This window comes from Diadema antillarum, unplaced genomic scaffold (assembly GCF_040938485.1).
Source record: "Diadema antillarum isolate AM-2024a unplaced genomic scaffold, OU_Dant_1.0 seq00000512_RagTag, whole genome shotgun sequence".
Lineage (NCBI taxonomy): Eukaryota > Metazoa > Echinodermata > Echinoidea > Diadematoida > Diadematidae > Diadema > Diadema antillarum.
In genome coordinates, this window is record NW_027271466.1 from 2,508,256 (window position 1) to 2,533,678 (window position 25,423).

At 38.8% G+C, this 25,423-nt stretch overlaps 1 protein-coding gene across 1 annotated transcript in view; it reads right to left on the minus strand.

Moving 5' to 3' along the window:
* Positions 1–25,423, minus strand: part of LOC139734139 (uncharacterized) — a 54,401-nt gene that overhangs the window by 1,715 nt on the left and 27,263 nt on the right. Inside the window, exons 3-4 of the mRNA XM_071644946.1 lie at positions 17,365–17,434; positions 2,912–3,560 (exon numbers count right to left, since the gene is read on the minus strand). Of these exons, the coding sequence (XP_071501047.1) occupies positions 2,912–3,560; positions 17,365–17,434 (719 nt within the window). The remainder of the gene's footprint in view (positions 1–2,911; positions 3,561–17,364; positions 17,435–25,423) is intronic.

The following is a 25,423-nucleotide window of genomic DNA, read 5'->3' on the forward strand; positions in this document are numbered from 1 at the left end:
ACTTCTGGTCTCATAAGAATATAAGAGAACCATCAACAAGCAGATAGATATTCACATATTCTCTCGTACGCGGCCATGATTTGGCAGAACTACAAAATTGTACGTATCTCATTTTTTGACTTTTTTTTTTTTTTGGCTTATTGAGTTTTTCATAACATCATATTTAATATGTTAAAATCTGATTGCATAACTCTTCGTAATGTTTAAAATAAAATTCTCAAATATCAAGGTTTTGGGGTAAAAATTACATCATTGGTGAGCTGGCAGAACTATGTAACTTGAGATACATAGCTCGGAAAGTAACTAGCGGTGTCTATTGGTCAGGCAAAACTACGTAACTGCTATAGTTACGTAGTTTTGCCTGATCGCACTCCTTCCTCTGGAGGCAGCCTGAGCGGCTGGCAGAACTACGTATCTCAAGTTCCAATCCATACGCGCATGTGATATTTGTACACAATCTATGGGATTCTCATGATCAGGCAGAACCACGTATCTTTTAAAAAAACTCAAAAATTTCTCTAAATATGTGGCAATGAGCATGTACTTTGAGTTAGATAAAACATAAAGGTTCCTTTTTGTTGTAGAATACAATTCCAAGTTACGTAAATTACTCTATGTGTACAACGGTAGGCATTTAAACTTTAAACGTAAATATCTCCAGATCACTTCACACGAGATACATATAGTTTTGTGAGATCACAGCCGTACTGACACAAGTGTTAACATGAAGGGAAGTTAGAGGATCAGTACAGCACTGCTTTGAAATTTGGAAGCAGTGATCCATTTCACTAAATACAGCTCATTGTGGTCTGACCAGGATATACTTGCTTTTCTAGCTATTGTTGATCATCAAGATCATGTGGCATCCCCCCCCCCAAAAAAAAGCCTCTCTTCAAACATCATTTTGATATGCTACTACAAGAGGACACTAAAAGGACAAGAGGACAAGTAAAAAAAGTTGTTTGAAAGGAAATGTAATACACCCTGATTAAATACCACACCACCAAGCTCTTTTCATTTTGGTAGAATTTTCAAATGCTCCAATCTCAAAGGACTTGCCACAATTTAGTCAACATTGTCCTACAGTTTGCCATTACATTCAAGGAGTCACTTAGTATGTTTTCACTGTCCAGTCTCTGCAGATATTTTCTTCTAGTTACTGCTGTTTATTAGAGGTCCTGTTTACCTTTGGAAGCAGTGATTTAAAAAATGGTCAAGATATCACATTTGATGCATATATGTATGTCAATTGTATCAGTAAACATCCTACAATATAATTTTTGCAATAAAGCCTGAAATATAAGGAGATGTTACTATTTTTCTCATTTAACCATAACTGTTTACGGTTTAGTATTGAAACATTTTTATTATAACTATTGTTCACATTTTGTATATTCAACAATACTTTAATATCACTTTTACTGGTTAAAATTTTTACACTGGTTGTTTATCCCTAACTCACATTTTAGAACTATTTTGAAGCAAACTGCTGGTTTTTCATTTCATCTGCAAATGGTTAAACATGCCTTTAATGCTGTAGATAAATTAATCCATTTAAACACAATACTTAAGGGTAAAGTCAGGACCATTCAAGGGTAGCAACGCTTCTCTGCTTTAGGGTTGAGCACTCTCGATTGACAGAGTGCAAATAATTGAATGACTGAGTGAGTGATTCATAGAATTTCACCAGAATGCTACAATGTGTGAGACCTTGGGTCATGAATGGTGGTATCATTTGCCTGTACTATCTCCAGGGAACCATATTTGTATTTCTTCCAATGTTTGTTCAGCTTGAGTAACACTTTTACACTGCAGGTGGGGAATGTACACCTTATCCTGAAGAACACAAAGTCTTCAGTTCTCTCCCACATGTGATCCGTATGACTCTTTGTCAAGTGACAATATGAGCAGCCCAATAACGAGCATCTTGAGCATTCTGCATCATTTGGCTTTACAATCATTGCATTATGATTCAATGGAAGTATTGTGTGAAATACCCCAAAGTATAAAGGGGACGCATACTGTACTGATGCCGTTAAAATAATAAATACAGACAGAAATACAAATAGCTTACCTATCAAATAGAGAGAAAATTTCCTTTGAAACAAAAAATGTCAGAATAAAATGTTATTGAATAGATAATATGTGACCATGCATCACAAAATGAACAAAAAGTCGCACCCCTTGAGTTTACGTTAAGACTCAAAAAAAGGTGAAACAGGTCAACCTAGTCAATATTGGGTTTTTCATATTTTCTGAAAGAGCTACCCTTCTTCTTCATTATTCAAAAGTTTGGGATCATAAAATGAATGGGAAAGTGCATTTTCAGCAGTTTTTCTACAACACTTTTTTTTTGTAGAGTAGTGAGATCAGGTATGTCTTTGAGACCCCTTTTCATTTCATGATAACCCTTTGCATACTCTTCACTTTCAAGTCTAGAAACTTTTGAAGGGATGATGCTACTGCTTTGAAAGTTGGCATTAATCATGCACAGAATGTGTTAATACAGTATCTTTAATTTCAGCCTAATCTGATAATCTCTTCATTGTTGTTTCTCCAGCGGTTTACATCCCGTTTTTTTTGTCTCATTCATGGCACAATTAGCACACTAGTTTATGAAGATTAAGTGCTTGAATAGACACTGTACTTCAGAGCCTCTTTTCTCAGTTCACACTTTCCAGAGTGTGTGCTTTCTTTCCAATAATATATAGGTTAGGAGAGTCCATTTCAGTTGAGCAATACATCATTTTAAACCTGAGACTAGTGAGGGTCTGCTCTTTCAGAATCTGCCCTTAAATGAAAATCCATGTCTGGCGACTTTTTGCTGGTTTTGTGATGCAGAGTGACATATATGCAAACCTAGGAAGAACCATACATAAACTACTTTATATTTACAATGCAATCAATTTACCTATAACACTTCAGTCCCACTCTGGAGTAGTTCCCAATGTAGCCCCTTTTAGACTTATGCAGGGAGTTCCACCTATTTGGGCCCAGGTCTATGGACAGACTTCTTTCCTGCCTAGAACTGGATGATAATGACCGAACTGTCGAATCGGCACCTAGCTCAGTCAGATCTGTCAGTACCGTGGCGTTGTGCGGGTCGGTGTGTTGGCGGTCAGGGTCTGGTTCAAGGAAAACGTCTTCCTCTCCCTCGTCCAAGGCGAGGTGACTGGGGCTGCTGCTGGTGGTGGCGCCCTCTAGCAGGCTGGCATTACGTTGCTGCTGCCGCTGCAGCTGGGCGCTGGTGCTCCCGTCCAGCGTCATCTGCCGCTCTTGGTGGGCATCCAGTAGCTCCATGTAGTCCGTGGTCTGGTGGAAGACGTGACCGTTGTGGTAGAGGTACGCCGGACGTTTGGAGGGGCTGTCGGGACCGCCGCCCATGCCTCCCCGGTGGTGAAGATGGCCCGAGTGGTACCGGTGGCGACGGTCCCTTGACACCAGTTCCTGCTCCAGTCGGGCGTAGTAGTCCAGCTTACGCTGCAGCATCCGTGACATCCGACCCAGACCCTGCCACAGGAAGGAGAGGAAGGCAGCACTGGCCACGACAATGGCAAAGTCTGGTGGGAGAGAATGGAAATCAAACATTTCTCAAATCATTGAAGTACATGAACAATATCAATTGAGTCTGAATATCTTCAGACATGTATAGCATGCATATCTGATGGCAACTGAGCAGTCATGATCACATTCATACATTATCATTTACAAGTAAGATTTACACAAACACACACTGAGCACTCTGCTTTATAAATTCCAGTTTGGTGGCACTTGTACATTGAAGAAAACAAAGTGTGTCTTGGAATAAGGCCAGTACCAGTCAACTCTCTCAAAAAACCTTGAACTTTCATACAAAGCACCTGGGTGGCTGTGTTTGTGACAAAGATGGTCTGAGCCATCTTTTCACTGCAGATGAAATCCACAGTCTCTCACCTGCTGTGCCCTAGGCTTGAGTTTAAAAAATGGGTCTACCAAGAGATTCGTCTACATAGCGAGAGAGATTTTATTTTTTTATTAGGTGATCCGAGTATCCTCTCGGATCACCTATTGTATCTGTACGGATTCTTTCTTCTTCTTCTTCTTCTTCTTTCTTTATTTCTCCCCAAAAGTTGTGCAGAGGTTAGCTCAGAAAGTACTCTGCCTATCAATTTCAAACTTATACCATGTATGTATCGTGTCCCAAAGACGGCAATCGAATTAAAATCAAAGTGATCAGTCGACCGTGACGTCACTATGACGTCATTATATGAAAACACATTTTCAGTCATATCTCATTAATGGAATGAAGTTTTTCAATGAAATTTACGTCACATATATTTCAAGTTATGCGCATTCTACTCATATTCTCAAAATTCACATTTTCTCTTGGTACGTGCGCGTACGCGCGCGTTGAAATATTTGTATGCTCAAATCGAGCTCAAATTTTTTTTGCACACGTTTCAGACCATTTGGAGCATTTTTTGAAAAATTGAAAAAATCGGACGGACGCGTACGCGCGCGCGCATATACGCACGCACAGCTTATATGCAATAGAAATTTCCCGTTTTTTCACACGTATCGGCTGCCTGAAATGTCAAGGAATATTTCTACCAAGTTTCAAGTCAATCCGACTCAATATGACGTCATACGGGCCCGTCAAAGTTAAAATTCCGTGCGCGCGTCAATGGCGATATACAGTACAACTATGCCAAAAAGCTGCCAATTTTAAATCCGATTTTACTCGTCAGGATGGACGGTGACCCCCCATTTTCTGTACATATTTTGAAAGCTGATGAGTTGTACATGTCATTTCATGGGGTGGCAATGCTGACAAAATGATTAAAAGATATCAAATTTCTTAATAAAGTAAAAAAAGTAAATTTTCAAAATGACGTCATCAAATTTCAAGTTCATTCGAGCGTAACTCACTAGTCCTTTGTCAATTTTCACCCAGATTTCAGTATGATGTAGCTTATTTAATGTTCTTTCAAACATAACATAATTACATTTTTATTGGATAACGGTATCACCTCGTAAAAATGGATTGAAAGTAATATTGTCAAATTTGACCAGTTTACGTGTTATCTCTATGGGAGTGCAGTTTTTCTGGAAATGAAAATTGACATGACTATCTTTATCGAGCACTAGCTCACTTAAGCTTCGGTAAATTTCTCCCAGATTTTCATATGTTGTAGCTGAGACTTTACGCTACCGTAAGTGTGCCCTTTGTTTTTTCATACGATGTCAGAATCACGTCAAAAAATTGGGTTGAAATTCAGGCTTATATTCGATGTATTGAGATATTTCTTTCTTTCTGCAACTTTCTTTGCAATAACTCAAGAAAAACGGACTCTATCACTTCCATATTTTGCACATGTTTAGTTCATGTCACGTGAATTATTTCATAAAATAACAACTACTTGATCGGACACCATCTTGGGTATGTAAATTAGGGTCAAAGGTCATAAGTGTTTCACCCTGTATCTTAGTGAATACATGTCCTATCTTTCCCATATTTTGCACACGCAAAGACTATGTTACAAGGATCATTTCACAAAATAACTACTTTTTACTCAGATACCATCTTGGGTGTGCAAATTGAGGTCAAAGGTCATATGTACTTCTTTTTGTATCTTCGTTATGACGTGTTATCTCTATGGGAGGGATTTTTTTTTAATGTGAAAATTGACATGATTGTCTTTATCGAGCACTAGCTCACTTACCCTTCGGTGAATTCCTCCCAGATTTTAATATGTTGTAGCTGAGACTTTGCGCTATCGTTTTGTTACCTTCGGATCACCTTAATTTGTCAGTGATGACAAATTACAATCTCTAGTTAGGTGATCCGAGTATCCTCTCGGATCACCTATTGTATCTGTACTGAATCTTTCTTCTTTATTTCTTTCTCCTCAAATGTTGTGCAGCGGTTAACTCAAAAAGTCATCCACCTATGACTTTTAAACTTATACCATATATGTATCACGTCATAAGAACGACAGATCTAATGTATCTTTGTGATCAGTCAACCATGACGTCACTATGACGTCATTATCTGAAATCACGTTCACATTCGTATCTCATTAATGAAATGGAATTTCTCAATGACATTTACATAAAATATAGTTTAAGTCAAGTTCTATCGATATATTTAATAAAATTTCATCACGACCCTGGTAAACGAGCGCGTACGCGCGCGTTGAAATTTTAATATGTTCCAATCGAGCTCAAAATTGTTTTGCACACGTTTCAGGTCATTTGGAGTATTTCAGAAAAAATCGACGGACGCGTACGCGCGCGCGCATATACGCACGCACAGCTCATATGCAATAGAAATTTCCAGTTTTTTCACACTAATCGGCTGCCTGAAATGTCAAGGAATATTTCTACCAAGTTTCAAGTCAATCCGACTCAATATGACGTCATACGGGCCCGTCAAAGTTGAAATTCCGCGCGCGCGTCAATGGCGATATACAGTACAACTATGCCAAAAAACTGCCAATTTTAAATCCGATTTTACTCGTCAGGATGGACGGTGACCCCCCATTTTCTGTACATATTTTGAAAGCTGATGAGTTGTACATGTCATTTCATGGGGTGGCAATGCTGACAAAATGATTAAAAGATATCAAATTTCTTAATAAAGTAAAAAAAGTTAATTTTCAAAATGACGTCATCAAATTTCAAGTTCATTCGAGCGTATCTCACTAGTCCTTCGTCAATTTTTACCCAGATTTCAGTATGATGTAGCTTATCTAATGTTCTTTTAAACATAAACTAACAAAATTTTGATTGGATAACAGTATCACCTCGTAAAAATGGATTGAAAGTAATCTTGTCAAATTTGACCAGTTTACGTGTTATCTCTATGGGAGTGCAGTTTTTCTGGAAATGAAAATTGACATGACTATCTTTATTGAGCCCTAGCTCACTTAAGCTTCAGTAAATTTCTCCCAGATTTTAATATGTTGTAGCTGAGACTTTACGCTACCGTAAGTGTGCCCTTTGTTTTTTCATACGATGTCAGAATCACGTCAAAAAATTGGGTTGAAATTCAGGCTTATCTTCGATGTATTGAGATATTTCTTTCTTTCTGCAATTTTCTTTGCAATAACTCAAGAAAAACGGCCTCTATCACTTCCATATTTTGCACATGTTTAGTTCATGTCACGTGAATTATTTCATAAAATAACAACTACTTGATCGGACACCATCTTGGGTATGTAAATTAGGGTCAAAGGTCATAAGTGTTTCACCCTGTATCTTAGTGAATACATGTCTTATCTTTCCCATATTTTGCACACGCAAAGACCATATTACAAGGATCATTTCACAAAATAACCACTTTTTACTCAGATGCCATCTTGTCTGTGCAAATTGAGGTCAAAGGTCATATGTACTTCTTTTTGTATCTTCGTTATGACGTGTTATCTCTATGGAAAGGAATTTTTTTAAATGTGAAAATTGACATGATTGTCTTTATCGAGCACTAGCTCACTTACCCTTCGGTGAAGTTCTCCCAGATTTTAATATGTTGTAGCTGAGACTTTGCGCTATCGTTATGTGCCCTTAGTTTTTTTTATACGATGTCGGAATTACGATAAAAAACTTGGCTGAAATTAAAGCTTATCTTCTATGTATTGAGATATTTCTTTCTTTCTGCAACTTTCTTTGCAATAACTCAAGAAAAACACGCCCTATCACCCCCATATTTTGCACATGTTTAGTTCATGGCTCGTACATTATATCATAAAATAACAACTACTAGATCGGACAACATCTTTGGTATGTAAATTAGGGTCAAAGGTCATAAATGTTTCATCTTGTATCTTAGTGAATACCTGTCCTATCTTTCCCATATTTTTCACACGTATAGACGATGTCGCGAGAATCATTTCACAAAATAACCACTATTTCATCAGATGCAATCTTGGGAGTGCAAAGGTGGGTCAAAGGTCATATGTACTTGTTGCTGTTTCTTCGTTATAGTGTATACAGAATTTGGTACCTAACATGACAGATATGACTCCCTTTGCTAAATGAGAATGCAAACATCACACGACCAATGTCTCTAAACACAGATGAAACTTGTATGGTCATGCCTATTGCGATCAGGACTCGAATTATTGATAAAAAAAAATCGGATCACCTTAATTTGTCAGTGATGACAAATTACAATCTCTAGTTTTTTATGTGTGAGTAACTGGAAAGTGAGAACATTGAAAGCATTAGGCCTATTCTGGACTGTGATTTTGTGTAATGTGGTTTTATCCCGTCCTCGCGTACCCAGCAAAGGAAATGTCTTCAGTCACTGACTCAAAGCAAAGTTTGAAAAAAAGGACAAACTTTTTTGACATTTTGGTTAAAATTATACATCATGGGATCTTGGAAAAAAATCCTTACGATGGTAAATGCCCCGACATAAAGCACATGTTACTCCAAATTTAGTAATGAGTAAGGGTACTTTAATAAAGGCATTATCATCCTTGCGACATTCTAAAAACTTTAAGGTCACAAGATTTTGCTTTTGACAACAGATTAAACAGCGCCAAGCACTGTCTACTACTCGGTACCTTTCCATTGCCTCTGCCAGATACAGTCAGTGTACCATAATCTCTCCAATATGCCCCTAAGTTTGTGGTATAGGCCTACAAGTTTAAAGGCATAATTTACCATTAGCACATGAAATAAAAACCCAGCATTAATGCTTCAAAATCATTTTAAAATGTGAGTTAGGGAGAGAAACAACCAATGTAAAAATTTGAATTAGTAAAATCAATATCAAGTATTGTTAAATATATATACAAAATGACTGTGAACAATAATTATAATAAAAACATTTTCTAGAATGAACCATCTGCAATTACATTTTATTAAGAAAAATAGTGATATCTAAATATATTTTAGGTTTTTGCCAAATTCTTATAAGGAAGAATGTTTTGTGACACAACTGACCAACACATATATCAGGGCTCCACACTAACTTTTATTTTTGGTGGCCCAAAGGCAAACATCTGACCTTTTTTGGTGGCCCAACGTGCGTTTTTGGTGGCCCCGGGCCACTGGGCCACCGTTAGTATCGAGCCCTGCATATATGCATCAAATGTGATGACTTGAACATTTTTTTGAATAACTGTGCACTTCTAATCGTAAACATGTCCTTTAAGACTTGACGATCCTTCAGAAGTGATTGGATGCTGGCTGGCATGAAATGATCTAAACAGCTCAAGTTTATTTTCTCATGCCTTGAGTAACTACAGGGAGAGTGTCCAGTGTCAGAAATAATGGGGTGAAAGGTCAGAGGTTAGGGACAAGCCTCATCCTTGTGGGGGGGGGGGGGGGGAGTGGAGGAGTGTGGAAGAGCAGTGTTTGCAAACAAAGCCTGTGATTGACAGCTGAAACAAAGTAAACATTCTTTAAGGACAAACTGTTACATTTTAGAGCTCACACTGTTTCCATGGGAACTCATGTGGAAGAGGGAAAATGACAGAAAACTGACAATTATTCATTTCAATATTATATCAATCTGCACTCTTGCACTTGTTTTTCAAGATAAAAATGCTCTCTTAACTTCTTTATTTCCATTATCTGAAATTGTCCAACTCATTTTCATATTTGCCTTAAAGGTATTTACCATATTTTGCAGATGAAATAAAAAACTCAGCTTTAGTGCTTCAAAATACAGTAGTTCTAAAATGTGAGTTAGGGATAGAAACAACCAATGTAGAAATGTTAATCAATAATATGATTGATGTTACTGTAAGTATTGCTGAATAAGAAAATGTGAACAGAATAAACTGTCTACAGTTATGGTTCATTGAGAAAAATAGTGATATCTCCTTATATTCAAGGTTTAATGTGAAGTTTTGAGATGGCAGGATGTTTTTTTTTATATTTTCAACTGACCTACACTTTATGTATACAATGTGATAACTCTAACATTTTCTGTATCACTGCTCCCTATGGTAAACAGTACCTTTAATTAAGTAATAAGAAATGCAAGCCTAGAGCAATATTGATATCACAATTCTGTCATCAAGGGTCCAGTTGTAATACATTTTTGTGGTTGTGATTTGTTATGACTGCACCTGTGTGACCCCAAACAAAGATAGCACTGGTGATACCACACAGAGGGTCACCTCTGTTCAAACAAGACATGTACATGACTCTGTGAAATGTTTCTCTTATACCCTTTTCATAAACTCATCCTCCAATTATCCGCCTAAGAATTATGCAGACATTTCAATAAAAAATGTGTTCACAAACTCTGAAAATTATCCGCACTTTTTTTTTTTACGAGCGCCCGTCCTGAAAAAGGCGAATAATCGTCATGGTGACGCGTGCGGGAAAGACAGGTGACCTTTCGACCGCACCCCGGCAAATAATAGAAGCGTCGAAAAAAAGCGGATAATTCTTGCCCCGCTCCGATTTTACGACCAAATTATGCGGATACTATCCGCATAATTGAGTTTATGAAAGGGGTATTAGTTCATACTATCATCTAGCAAAAGTGATTAAAATCAAACTGAGCATTACACTTCTCATTGATATGGGACATTGAAGTCATGGAACTTTTAGGTTTCAGGTGATTTTAGGAAACCATGGTTATGGTACTACATGTATTGGTTTTATCCCCCTTTTAGCATTCATATTATATTGTAGCTAAATTTATGAAGTAGTTACACATACTTTATAATCTTTATCCGGTAATACATGTATGCCTATAGACTCCATTTCAAGAAAAAAAAATGTGAGGCTTGCATAGATATGGGTGAAATAGTCTCCCCAAGAAATGAATAAAAAATGAGTAAAAATGAATTCTACCAAAAAATCATGTTAAACCCCAGGACTTGAATTCTACCAAAAAATCATGTTAAACCCCAGGACTTGAATTCTACCAAAAAATCATGTTAAACCCCAGGACTTAAATTCTACCAAAAAATCATGTTAAACCCCAGGCCTTTCTCTCAAAAGTCATCATCTTGTGTGCTTTTGTGTGTATGTGCAAAGTTAAAGCATTTTTGTCCTGAATTAAAAATTATGAAAAAACAGCAAAAAAAGAAACACCTCTCCCATATTCCCTTGACTCTCCATTATATGATCAACAAAAAGCTGAGTTGTATTCATGTGGTATTTGGGGTGATGTTGTATTGTATGAAATCATGCACTGGCATTCTGAGTACAAAACTGAGTGGCAAATTATTGATGTGGCATGAGACTGTATAAGGATGTCTTTGCAAATGAATTTGGGTGAAATATCTTCCAGGTAGCTATCACCCAAACAAAATGAAAAAGGGGGCTGTCCAGACAAAAAGATGCAGGAAGCTGAACATGTTTTTCTTGAAATAATTTTTCTTGATTTGTTTTTTCATGTGTGTTCAAGTATTGTATCACCACAATACATAATTGGTATATAGAATGTTTAAAAATGAAATTTTTGGAAATTAATGATAATTGTAAAGCAATGCTATAGGGCTAACATTGCGATAGAATAGATCAAATCACATCATGATGTAAAAGGCAGAGAACTGTCTCCCATTACTACAACTGTATGCCACTGTACCTTTAAAACCTTGGGATACTCAATCAGGTAACCCAATAATGACTGGTAAGATGAACATCACACTGAATAATGTGTAAAAAACCACTGGATACACCACAGGTCATCCCCTCCTCTTCCCAATAGAATGCTTTCAACAATAACAAGATTACGCTCACAGCGACAATAGTTTGCCGCAAAAAATGGAGCAAGTTTTCTATGGCGCTACACATAAAGCACAAACCGCAGGCAAGTGAAAAGTAAACACAGAGAATTCAGGCAAAGGATTTGAAAAAGGAAGGTAGCTTTATATTACATGACTACAATGTCTCACACCATCTGCACTCAAATTAGGATATACAGCCAACTACAGTGTATTGGCAGCAGGACCCGAGGACAGTGCACAAAACGGGTGCCCCTCTGAATGAAACGACAAAAAGACAGAAAGACAGAAAGAGAGATACATAGACATACAGAAGCAGACTGAGAGAAAAAAAAAGATATCTAAAGAGAAAGGCATACAGAAATCAAACAGAGAAGGAGAGGACAGAAAAGATAGACAGATAATGCAGGGATGCCAAGTTCAAAAAAATTTTATGAGTGAGATTTTCATGACTCGGCATCTCGGCATGCGAATGTGCGCGCGAGCGAGGGTGTGGGAGGGGTTTTTCCCTCCTGTGGCCTCCCACGGTAGGGACCTTTTTCAATTTTTAGCTCTTAATGGTGCGATCAGGTGCATACTTAAGTAACTATTTTTTACTTATTTTGAAAGACAAAAGGGAAATATACCTTCAATTGCAACTATCACTTTAATCTTTTGAGCTATGCTCATTATTATAGGCCAAAGTTGCAGACTTTGCCCGATGCGTGAGAAAAATGGGTGTCGTGCGTGAGATCGTGAGATGGCCCCTAAATGCTTGAGTCTCATGCAGAATGCGTGAGACTTCGTAGCTCTGATAATGAGGGAGAGATATTAACAGACCTGTATAGACAATCAGAAAGCTGGCCTGAGGAATTGCCTGACATAGCAATAACTTGTGCATGCAAGCTGATTCTCCTTATAAACTAGTTCTGTAACATATTCAGATTTTATGTGTGCTTTGTTTTAAAAAAAATATAACAACCACAAAGGGAGGTGGGAACCTTGCCTTACCTAGCAACAACTAGGAAAATTCCTGCCTAGGGGAGCAGGTGGGTGAAGTGCTTCCTTATATATCATCAATTTGATAAATATCAGCAATTCAAGTCTCTATAGTGAATTAAAGTCTCTATAGATTATTAAAGGAGATTAATCATGGCACATGTGTGTCCAACAGATATAGTTTTGAGGGTCAAATCTAATAAGGGAGTTACATAAATTTACTAGATATGGCTGCTTCCTACAGTGGGTGATGGCACCATTTGAAATTCACCTTGTTTTGTTTTTTTCACAGTCTTCAATTCAGTGTCTTGGATGGAAACGTGCACCTCACCCAATTTGCTTTCAAACATTGCTAGGTGGGCGAGCTTTCAAGGTGACAAAGAATATCTCTGTTCTTCACGTATGCAAGTGATTTATCTTACAATCCTCCCCTCCTCACTCCATGTAGAACAGAAAGAATGCGCACAGTGTCATGGTGAAAGAGATCATTTAGAAACCTGACACATGAGTCATAAGCCCCAATCTCCCATGAGCATCACTTGGATCATTATTTAAAGGACAAGTTCACCTTCATAAACATAAGGATTGAGAGAATGTAGCAATATTAGTAGAACACATCATTGAAAGTTTGAGGAAAATCAGACAATCCGTTCAAAAGTTATGAATTTTTGAAGTTTTTGTGCAGTACCCGCTGGATGAGAAGACTACTGCAGTGTATGAATAACTTAGATTTCACATGCGTACAACAATATAACTAAGGACAATATAAAGAGAATTTCACAAAATTCCATCTTTTGAAAAAAGTACACATTCCCCTGACTCGTTACCGACAAATGTTATGGATAATATTATTCCCCCTGCCTTTAGAAAGAGGCAAGTCAAGTGCTCTATTATTATGTGAAAAAAGTGAAAATATGTTGAATTTTCTTTTACATTTTCTTTATACTGTTGTACGCATATGACTCACAAGCTGTATTAGTCTCCTCATCCAGCGGTTCCAACACAAAAATTTAAAAAATTCATAACTTTTCCATCGATTGTCCAATTTTCCTCGAACTTTCACTGATGTGTTCTACTAATATTGTTGCATTTTCTCAATCCTTATGTTTATGAAGGTGAACTTGTCCTTTAAATACTTGGCCCATTCATACTTTCAAAAGTGTATAGGTGTAATAATGCAATAATAGGTATAATGTGCTATCTTTTTTTTTGAATGTCTCAACATGAACTCAAATACACCATGAACTACATTGCAACACAAATTAATGTACATTTGTAGTATTTAGGGTGGTAAATCAAACTTTGAGCAGAATACCCATATGAGCTTTGAGTGTGAATCGTGCCAAGAAGAAACCATCCACCACACTTTGGTGTATTCTAATCTGCGTTTAAACCATGTTCCAGGCGGTAATGTCAGCCTTATCTGTCCGAAAGTTAGACCCTGTTTACAGTCCATTTACAGTGCCGGGCTCGGCCCGGGCTTTTAATTCAAATCTTTCAATATTTTGTCGTAGTGGTGCTCTGCTTGTAAACAAACGCAATTTGGTATTGTCTGGTTTCCAGACCCTTTGCCAGCTGGATTCCGTGGCGACGAAGTCGCCATTCGGCCAAGGCCTTTGCCAAAGGAAAAATCCTTTGCAGGACAAAATCGCCTTAAACTATACTAGTTTTCGACGTTGAGGGGGTTAATATCCTGAACAGAGAAAAAGTACGGGCAGAGGGTCTGGAAGCCAGACTAAATTTTGTACCGCATTTGGCCCAGTTTGCGTTTACACTGAGAAAAGCCCGGGCTCGGCCACGGCCCGAGACCACCTCCAGATCGTGGCCAAATGCGCGGCCAATTTTGGCCCCGCATTTGGCCTTTTGCGCGTTTACACTGAAATGAAGGCCGGGCTTGGCCGCGGCCGAGCCGGCCTTTTCGCTCACTGTAAACGGGATCCTAGTGCATCATGGGTAGATGAGACATTCTCCTGTTTTCCCCCCTTCACATTTCAGTTTTGTTTGTTCCAGTCCTCGCCCTGATGAATTATCACACGCTGTTCTCATGGCGTCTGGTCAAGCTAGACCATCAATATTTTCTGCCACGTCCCGCTGTGGACCACCTTGAAGTTTTGTTACGGCCTACCATGTGTCGTTGTGTTTCGTTGCTGTCACCTCGTTTTATCACAGCATACAAGATTCCTCATTAGCGACGGGACTGCCGTGTCAGATTTTTTGACAGTTTAAAAATCTGACACACATCCATGGCAATCACGGCCTGCCACGTTTGCCCATCCCGTCTAATTGCGTTGTTTTACATCCATTCAGTATTGTCCATGGTGGCCTGAAACATGGCTGCCGTGGTTGCCGGGAACACGGTGTACAGGCAGCATTACATGACCTGTAACAATTTCTGTTTCCTCACTGTAGGAGATAATGCATATTATACACAGTGTTTACTCATAGAGGCTTACGCAGTACTTTCTGGCCATATACAACAGTATTTCGTAGAAGAGAACGGTTCCAACTGAAATACCACAGTATCTACTGTAAAGCAAGACATTTTCGCGGCATGAAATTTTCCTGAATTGGAGCCAATGGCCTTTTATGTGACATGAGATTTTCGCAAATTGTCACTAGCATCCAAAGCATAAAACATGTAGTGTAGACAAGAACTTTTGCACGCATTTCATTTTTGCAAATCTTGGTACTCACAAAATTTGGAAAATTAAAATGTACAAGAACACTCCTTGCTTTATACAGACATGGCGCAGTAGTTTGCCAATGACACTGACAATGACAAATTATTGTGATATTGAAAAAGTGTAAATTTTGCGGTGTTGGAATTTTTGCACATTTTACGCAACCAGAAACTAGCGCGAAAATAAAAGCACACAAATATTTTTGCTAGCCACATGTTCCAGTATTTGATGTCTTGATTCCACAGAATTAAAAACATGCGAAACACTTCTTACAAGATGCACCCTGCTGAACGCAAAAGATTAGTCACACGAAAATATCCACTTTTACAGTATTGAATATCACAGTAATTCTCACATGATTGCACCTATTATTGTATGTGCTATGACAGTTGGCAGAAATCTCGTCTTTGAAGAAGCATCTCCGCAAAGTTCATGCCCTAGCTACTTTTGGAAAAAGTAAATTTGTCCCAAACAACATATACCATACCAAACCATAACACAACAAAGTTCCTGTCCAATCTCCTTTTCAAAATTTAAAAGAAAGAAGAAAAAGAGAGAAAAAAAAGCTAAAATTCCCATCTGCTTGTCACATCACACTGTCAACAACTGCCTGGTGAAATTTGCCATACACAATAATAATCTGCACTGAGCCAATTTTTGTACAGCCTGGCTTCCCTTCCACGAGTGTTGGTGGAAATTCCATCCCATCCCTGGGATGAGCGAGTGTCTGTGAATTCCATCGGTTGAAGCAGGAATATTCCAACACTAAGCCTCAGGAATTTTATAGCTGGGTTCATTGTGAGGTTGAAGGGATTTTGAAAAGCCACCAATATTTTTTTTTTTTTTTAAAGGCGGGTACTGAAAGTGTCTTTTCATATGAACAACTGTGATTAGTAATGGCAGATCGCTGGGCTATGAAGTTCACATCAAAGATCTGACCAGCAAGCATTAAATTGTTGCCCATTTCAGATACTCGTTTGAAGAATGTAAACAAATCTGCTGGTTTCCCCATGTAGTCTTATTCAAGGATATTTTCCATGAAGGCCTAGGGGGAAAAACACTATTAAATTCATCCCAATCAAATACATTTCAGTACTTGACTTTGTACATTTAAAAAGTTCTGCAATGTCTCGACCGAAAGATCGCTCTGTATCTGGTCGTCGGGGATATGTTCCGCGGAGACTGCGTTTGGCTTCACGGATCCCCTCCGAGGAGAGCGATAACGTCAAAAAAATAGTATAAGACTCCTCCAGACAGACGGATCTTTCTGTCTATGCAATGCCTTGCAAGTCTTCAGGGAATTGTGCCAGAAGTCAAGAACAGCAAAAAATATAACAACAAATTATTTAGGATTACTTGAAACTAAGAAGAAGCATATAAATATGTAGCAATAAAAACAACATAAAAATCAATCAAATTAGTAGTAGATAATTCTAAAAGATACATGTATTATATCTGAACAGCTTCCTTGTTTGAATTTCATAGTCAACCAGTGTTTTAATTATCAAAATGAGTGCTTTTCCTAAAGTATGTGCCTATGTTTTTGATTGACCGATTTTAGTCTCACAAAATGCCAAAGAATCGGAACACTTGACCGTATCTTTAATTCAAAAGCAATTTTCTCAAAACTTTGAAAGTTGAATGAATTTCATATGTCTGGTTGGAGCTTTATTGGAATTGATAGGTTTTCAGCGATAATCCACATGTAATTTACATATATCACTAAAGCAGACTTCAGAGTCTGGAGAATTTGGAAATTCAAAAATCAATAGAGGAATGTCAAGCCACTTTATCTGGCTGCCATGACGACAGCCTAGAGTACTCGTCACCAGAGTCCTCGTTTTCAGCTGCTTTACCCCACTCTCCTCTTCTTAAAGCCACCATTACCCTATCCGCCTCCCTCTTTCCCCACCACATTTTGCAATAAAAGCTATTATCTTTAAATAAGCACAGTGAGCAATTTCTTTTTTCTTTTAAGGTTGAGAGCTGCTAAGTAGATTTCTGGCTCCGTTCTGACAAACACTAACCTATGATGGCGTCTCCAGTCCATTTATTCACAACCAAGTGCTCCACTTCCGTTGCCAGGAAGAAATAGCTCTGAAAAGACAAAAGAGGAGCAGACGGCTACATATCAGAATCAATTATGTTAGAGTGATTGGGGGGGGGGGGGGGGGGGGGGTTGTGGCAGAATACAAAAATAATTCTCTTTTATCCATCGGTAAATAGGTCTCACCATTCCCATGGCAAAGCACTTACCTACTTCATTTGGTTGCACATCAAAAAGAGAAAGCGTCTATCGATCGCCTTCTCATTTCAACATAAATTTCTTCTAGGTATCCAAGACAGATGTCATCTAGGGCCTACTTGCTGTATGTAGGCCTACACGTAGTCCAACATGCACCAGCTTGGGTGTGTAACTTTATGAAAAGGACAGACTATTGAAGAGGTAAAAAATAGGGAATCCACTGCGGATATGAACATAATATTAGGGCCTATGTGTTGTGCACTTTTATACAAGAGCTACACGTATTAGACATTTCTTTAGTTTTTGTGTTGCTTTTTTAAAAAATAATCCCTGAAGAGGAAATGTTGCTCCAGATTGCCAGACATTATCTTAAAATGGTACACTTATAAGCGTTAATGAATGTCAAGCAAAAGCTTGAGATGATGGTTTCTTGTACTATATAAACTTACACATGCATCTTCTGCAAGATCATAATCAAAGATGTGCTGTACCAACGCATTTTACGCTGTGAAGTGGACTTACATCTAACGTACGTTTGGGGGGGGGTGGGGATTGTGGTGGGGGAGGGGTGAAACCAAAGTTTACATGTACTCATGTGGTTTTATTTGTGTTCATTTGTGATATTCAATGTTTAAAGAGTAGAAGTCAAATCAAATCAATGAAATCGAAATCACAAAAAAGAATGTGCACGAACGTGGCATTCAGCACTTCAAGTAGGCTGGCAGTTGAATATCAAAGGATAACATTCTCTCTAAAACTAGGTGACATTGCGGATCATGATTAAAGGTGTATGCATTATAGCCCTTTTTACACTTGCGTTTCTTAACCCCGGACTTTCTCTGACCCAGGACTATCGTTAGTCCCATACCAATTTTTTCTGCTTTTTACACTCGCCAATTAGTCCCGTACTATCTCTTGTCCGGGGCTAAGGAGAAAACTGACCTTTTTACACTCGTGTTTCTCAGCTCCGGACTTTCCAAACCACATGAATATTCATGATTACGCTGTGTACTGTACACGTACACGCACGCACCAGCAGCACTTGATTACCTCGTTTCTGATTGGTCTGTGGGGTCGGACTTCGTCTCCATTGCTTAGTCCAGGATTATTTTTTCGTTCTGTTTACACTCACTTGCTTGGCACCGCAATTGCAGTGCTAACCCTGCTATTTTGCAGGGCCAGATAGTATACCGGACTATCGGTGGGGCTAGCCCACTTTGGCAAAAACGAGTGTAAACAGAAAGTGGGCTAAGGATAGTCCCGTACCAACGGTGGGGGTAAGGCCCCCCCTTAGCCCCACCGTTGGTACGGGACTAAAGCAAAAATTTACAAGTGTAAAAAGCCCTAATGATATCCAATCCCTGCCAACAACCAAATGTGTTTACCGAGTAGTCCCTGCCACAACATCAAACAATGCAAGCTAAATGTTAGTCTGTGCCTTTGATAGCTCCCTATAGTGAGAAAACAATGAAGTCGATGTTGGTTTGGGACATGACCCCTTTGCACTGTGCATGCAGACAATGTGTACTACATGTCATGTGACTGCAAAGCTTAACTTGGGGAAGAAAGATAAAAAGAGCAAAAACAAGAAATGACTTTCCTTTTCAAGGTTTTTTTCTTTGTGTGTGTGTGTGTGGTTTTTTTTTAGCACATTCTGAAAGACAAAAAAGAAAAAGGAAATCACAATTCTCTCAACATCATGTCAGTACTGCGATATCCTTGGAGATCCTGGCGCTCAGTTCCCATGAACACTAGACAAATAATCACACAAGTACCGCATTCACATTGCCCAAATGTTCCAGTGTTGTACAGGGATGGATTGCAACATGAAGGTGCACACTCCGTCACGGACTACAATGGTGCGGTGCATTACGGTACAGTCCCGTAACATTCTCTTACAAGGGTGCGTCCCGTTGCAACACCGGTGTTGCACCGTAACGGATGGCAATGTGAATGCGTCTCAGCACAACTCCATTACAAAAAGCTCGAAAGTCAAATCACGCTACTTTTAACAGTCTTGAGGGGGCTGGTCATTTTTCTAGCAAAGACGTTTTTAATATAATGGAACATACATGTAGTTAACAATGTAAAATTATTTCTGAATTTAAGAAAAAAAAAATTCATGCTTTACTAGAAAAGTTTGGTTATTCATATTTAGTAAAGTAGGTACATCGGGAGCCTGATCCACATCAGCAGGCTTTATTTGCGCTGCACTTGTGGATCTCAGAGGAGATTTCTTTTTAGTCATATTTTTATTTTTTATCTTTTATACAGGCAACACCCTCACTCGACAAGAGGCAATGATTAAAACATGCTCAACTGCAGGATGAATGAGACAAAGTGAATGTTCTATCATGGGAAAGCACCAAAATTGTTTCGAGACAGCGTGAGCAATGTGAATGCATTTGTTACGGGATTGTTGCGGTGTTACACCTAGGCAATGTCTCAGTGCAACACCGGGCATCTGATCAAATGTTTTAGTCAATGTGAATGCGGTACAGGAGACAATCTTCTAGTAACAGACTAAAGTGCAGGGGAGCTGCCACATGCAGTGGATGAAAAATGTCAAAAATTTGATGTCACACTATACACGTATCAGCTGACATGCTTCAACATACCAATGCCACACAATAATCTCAGCCAGGAATTTTCCACAGGGTGCTGGAGCAATTTAAACCACATTTAAAGGAGAAGTCCGGACGATTTTGAAAAAAATTAACCAAAATCTACATAAATAAAGGACCATAATGACTAAGTTTCATTGAAAAAGACCCTCCCAACTCGCCACAATCGATTTTTTAGCATCACTAATTTTGAATCGTAACCGTTCGATTTCTGTACGCCGGCGAGAAAGATCACGTGACAGCGTGACGTTTCATCCTCACATTGCTTTTTGCTTGGAGCGTCAGCTGGCTCGGGGGAGCCCTGCTTGAGCAACGGTGATACGGGCCAAGCAAGCGGTAGTAGCGTACCGCTCAACAGTCTCTGAACACACAGCGGATGCACGCGGCATGATCTATTGCTTCATTAAAAAAATGCCGATGTGTCAAGTGTTAGGGTGTTGTCAATACTTCAACTTTACTAGTAAGTCTTCAAATTGAAGAAATATTTCGATTTTAAATTGATATCTATCCACGATACTACCTTTACATGATCCTGAATGCTACAACACGCAGCCCTATTACGCTGTGTGTATTGGGCTGCTGGTCGTAGTTACCGGCGCGGCGCGGCGGCGGTACCAAGCTGGCGCTGGCGTTTCTTCCTCGGTTCAAGTTACATGTATACTGTCGTATTTTATCACCGTCAGACACACTTTTCAACAGTCTCGGACAACAAAAGAGGCAATAATTCTGACATTGACAGACTGATTTCAGATTGTTCACACTCAGAAGTCGAAAAAACGATCGCGGATTGTGATAGCACTTAGCAGCAGCAGACGTAAATGTATGCCTGCACAGCCCGACAACAGCTAATGCATTGTAAGTGATGGGGTGGACACTAATAAGTACGGCAGTATTATAATACATACATATTTCAATTTAAACGAAAATGTTATAGCATTGCAACTATTTTACATTAATCTTTGAAGATTTTATATAGATATATAACGAAGATTATTTGAATAAAGGAATACAGCGTTTGGCAACAGCACTCCTAAATCGGTGTACGGTCTCCTGCAGTAGCGCCGACAAGGCACACCTATATGCAGGCATGCAGATACCGCCCGCAGTCAGCAGTGCAATGGGAGATCGATGCGTAGCTGGGCTTCGCTCGCGGTGCTCTCAGCTGAGGAAACTGCGCCCGATACGTCACGCGCAATGCATCCTGGGACAGATGGTACGAAGGGCAGCTCGCGACGGATTCGAACATGAAGAATTACCTTATTTTAAAAAAAAATCATAGTAAATGTATCTGATGGTCTTTTCTCGTCGGGAAAAGGGTAATAGGTTCATGAAATATTGTTCTTTACACACGAAACGGCTGATAATCGTCCGGACTTCCCCTTTAACTGCAACTTTTTCAAACTGCCCTGCAATTGATATGGTATGTGTATATGACTTGTTTAGGTTTGCAACTGATTGAAGTTTAGTTAAATTACATTGTAGGTCACATTTTGATTTTAATAGTTAACATAATTCAGTAAATTAATGAATAAAAAGCAGAATTTCACCATTAACTTGACCCATGAATTGTATCAAATATATTTTCGTGCTAATCATGTACTGTCTGTTTTTGTCTCCTGGAATTTTAAAATACCTCCTGAGTAATACGGCTGTCACAGTGAGATTTCAAACTGAAAACTTTTGCTTCATCTTCATCAGGCTTTGCCCCTAAATGTAATCACTTCATGACATGGGTGTATGCAAGGGGGGGTCAGGAGGGTCGTACGACCCCCCCCCCCCCCAAATTTTCAAGAGGTCCACTTTTTGTAAAAGACTTTTTTTTTTTGAGGGATTTTTACTCTATATAGGCCTACAACAGGAAAAAAAAAGTGACCAGGTGGTGTTCCAGCAAAGTGTCAAAAACCTCGTAAATTTCGTAACTTAGTTTTAGTATGCCATAATTTACCTTATTTCTAAGCTGCACTGCCATGCCGAAAAAGTCACTTTTGTATGCACCAAATTGCCCCATTTTAAGATATGGAATTCAAAAACTCCCTACCGTGGAAGGGGGGACACCCCCCTCCCACACCCTCCCCCCACTCGGTCGCTCCGCTCCCTCGCAAAGGTAAAGGTCCAAAAATTTTGGTTACGACCCCCCCAGAAAAAATCCTGGATACACCCCTGCATGACCCTTTGATACCTTGCTCTTGGTATGAAATGTGATGTACAGCTGTAACTCTAATAGACACAAATACCTCAGGAGTCTACACTGACATGAAAATTATTAGCAAAAGCTATATAAATTCAGCAAAAAAAAAATCAGCTTCTTATGTAAATGGTAACACAGCGACAAAGCTATGTGTATGATGTCTGGTATTTCATGCCACTTGGTGTCTCAATGGTGCTTCAAATTGGCTGTCTTGGTATGAACATATCAACTTTCTTTTCATTTTCTCATGAATACATACAGCCTACGTTCCTCCATACACACAAACAAAGATATTATTTCAAGACCTACACATTCATACATTTATATATGGAAAATGTGCATTCATTCATTAATAAAGACACACACACATTATACACTTTTGCATGGATTTACATTGTAATATCATGAACATCTCTTCATTCATATGCATGCAGTTATAGATGTAAAATAAGATAGACATATTGAAGATTGATATTCTTATTTCATTTTGAGGTAAAGCAGAAATGACTGGAAGCTTGTGAACAAAACTGAGTACCTACTACGCCATAGGCTCTAAGTATTGTTCTAAACATCCAGGGTTTATCTTTGAAGAAGTGTTACGGAGCATGCCACTTTTAGATGACATACTGACCTTTACACAGGTTTTAACTTTTTTTTTATCCAACACTGCACTCTGGAATATGTTTTCATTTGTGTCTTTGCTTTCATTCAGCTTTTGCCTATTTTACTGAAGGTAAATTTCTTTCTTGATATCAAAAGACATTGTACCATTCAGGCTCGCCTTTTTTACTGCAGTATTTCTTTACTAATAAAAAAAAGAGAGACTTTTAATATAAATTTTAAGACTTCTTCTTGCTGCTACTGTGTCAAAATGAGGTCTGGACAAATCTTGGTGTCACCTGACCTATCAATAAGAAAGCTTGTTCCTTTCTGATTTGTCTCTTTCTGGTAGCGACAGATTTGTGGGAAATCCATCAATCGCGATTGTCTGGAAGTCAAGAGTTGTTGGGACAGGCCCAGTCAATTTCCTCTGTCAGCCTGAAGGGTGGGATCAATTTGCAACAAAATACAAAACACGGTCGGGTCAGGGTTGTGTTTGGTTCCATTCCGTGGTTCAATTCCGCTGTGTCCAATTTGACTTCATCTGGTTCTTGCAGAATCTGCCCTCCCCCCATGTTGAATGTTTCACCCATTGAGGACGAGTCCTCGAGTAAAATCAGGCAGGGGTCCATGGGAAATGCGTGTTGTAGCAAAATCATCTCGTCGTCAACGGGTTAAAGGGGAAATCCAGTCCAAATATGATTTAGTCTGATAAGAAAGAGTCAAATATTACAAGTTCAATGGTATAAATTCAATCGAAATCTGATGAAAAATAAGGAAGTTATGACATTTTGAAGTTTTGCTGTTGGGGGGGGGGGGGAACAGTTCTTGAACAGTCAATATGCAAGTGGCAAAGTGAGCATGTTATACAGTTACCCTCACAACTTACCACGTATAGTTTGTACATAAGATTGTGAAATTTCCCGTTTTTCATTCAAACGCAATTATGCCCGAGGCTCAAATCCTCGTACATTCAACTGATCACTACTCTGAGATCATGCAACCAGGAAAAACATCATGTTTCAGACTTCAATGACAGAAACATTGAATTTGTGTCATTTTTTTGTAAACAATCTATGGAAAATTGTGAGGGTATGACATGGTTAGCTCACTCATTTGCATATTCATATCCACTGTACAAGAACTGTTGTGCAGAAATCAGCAAAATTCAAAAATGTCATTAAACTTCCTTCTTTTTCATCCCATTTCCAGGGCTACGAACCTGGCTTGAGTGAGAGTTTGGCGTGAGACACTGTGAGGGAGTGGAGCGACCTCGCTGGCTATAGCGCCTGGCAGCCTGCTGTGCGGCCGTACATACAGTGTACGTACTACGTACACAGTCAGTGTATGTAAAGTGATGTAAAGCACACGTCATAACCAGTCATGTACTGTAATTTGCCAAAAGTACAAGCTACACTCACGTGGTATACAGTAGGTAGAAACCAATCGTAATCCAATAGCTCGTCTTTGCACGCGAACCGTAAACAATTATTATTGGTTAAGCTTTGCACCCACGCGGGAAAATCTCGAAACTTTGGACTTGGGTATATCGATACACGGAATATCAGAGAATTTAGAGATATATTTATTTTTGTAGTCATGTACATTCCATTTTGGGGGTTTAGAGTGAGATTTCGTTTATCAGAGTGAGACAGTTAAAATTGGTTGAATTGCGTGAGTCTCACGCTCAATGCATGAGAGTTGGCAGCCCTGCATTTCATTCAAATTTTTACCATTGAACTCATAAGATTTTACTCTTTTTGATCAGACTAATTCATATTTGGATTGGATTTCTTCTTTAATACTACATAGGCCCATTCACAAAGAAAATTTATAACTTCTAAACAGATGTTCTGATTTTCCTCAAACCTTCACTGATGTGTTCTACTACATGTAAATGTCGATGCATTCACACAATCAGCTTGTATACAATGTATCTTTAGGTTTCATGCCCCTTTCAGCCAAACTCAGATCTTGTCCTTTATACAGACAATGGACAATCTCATAAAAATAGTTCTTGTTGTAACAAAATGAATGCCTGCAAGTTTTTACAATGTAACATGCTGATCAATATTTAAATGAAGTGACCATAATCACTGGACTCTGGGAATAGCCCCTGGAAGGGGACGGACAGTGATGCATTACACAATCTTGTCATACATGCCACGGTTTCCTGATTAACCTTCCATAAAGCAAACAGCACGGCTTGGTGATCTGATTGCATGGACTGCCCCACACCAAAGACATTCATGATTGCAATACCCTATTAGTCCTGTGATAATTTCATTTCATTTTAGTAATAGCAATTCTGTGTTATACGCTTGCACATTTTTGTTCTTACACTATATACCATGCAACCCAACACCCTGAAATCATGCATAAACTGTAATTTAAATTCAACTGACAATGACAAGCATTAAAGTATTAAT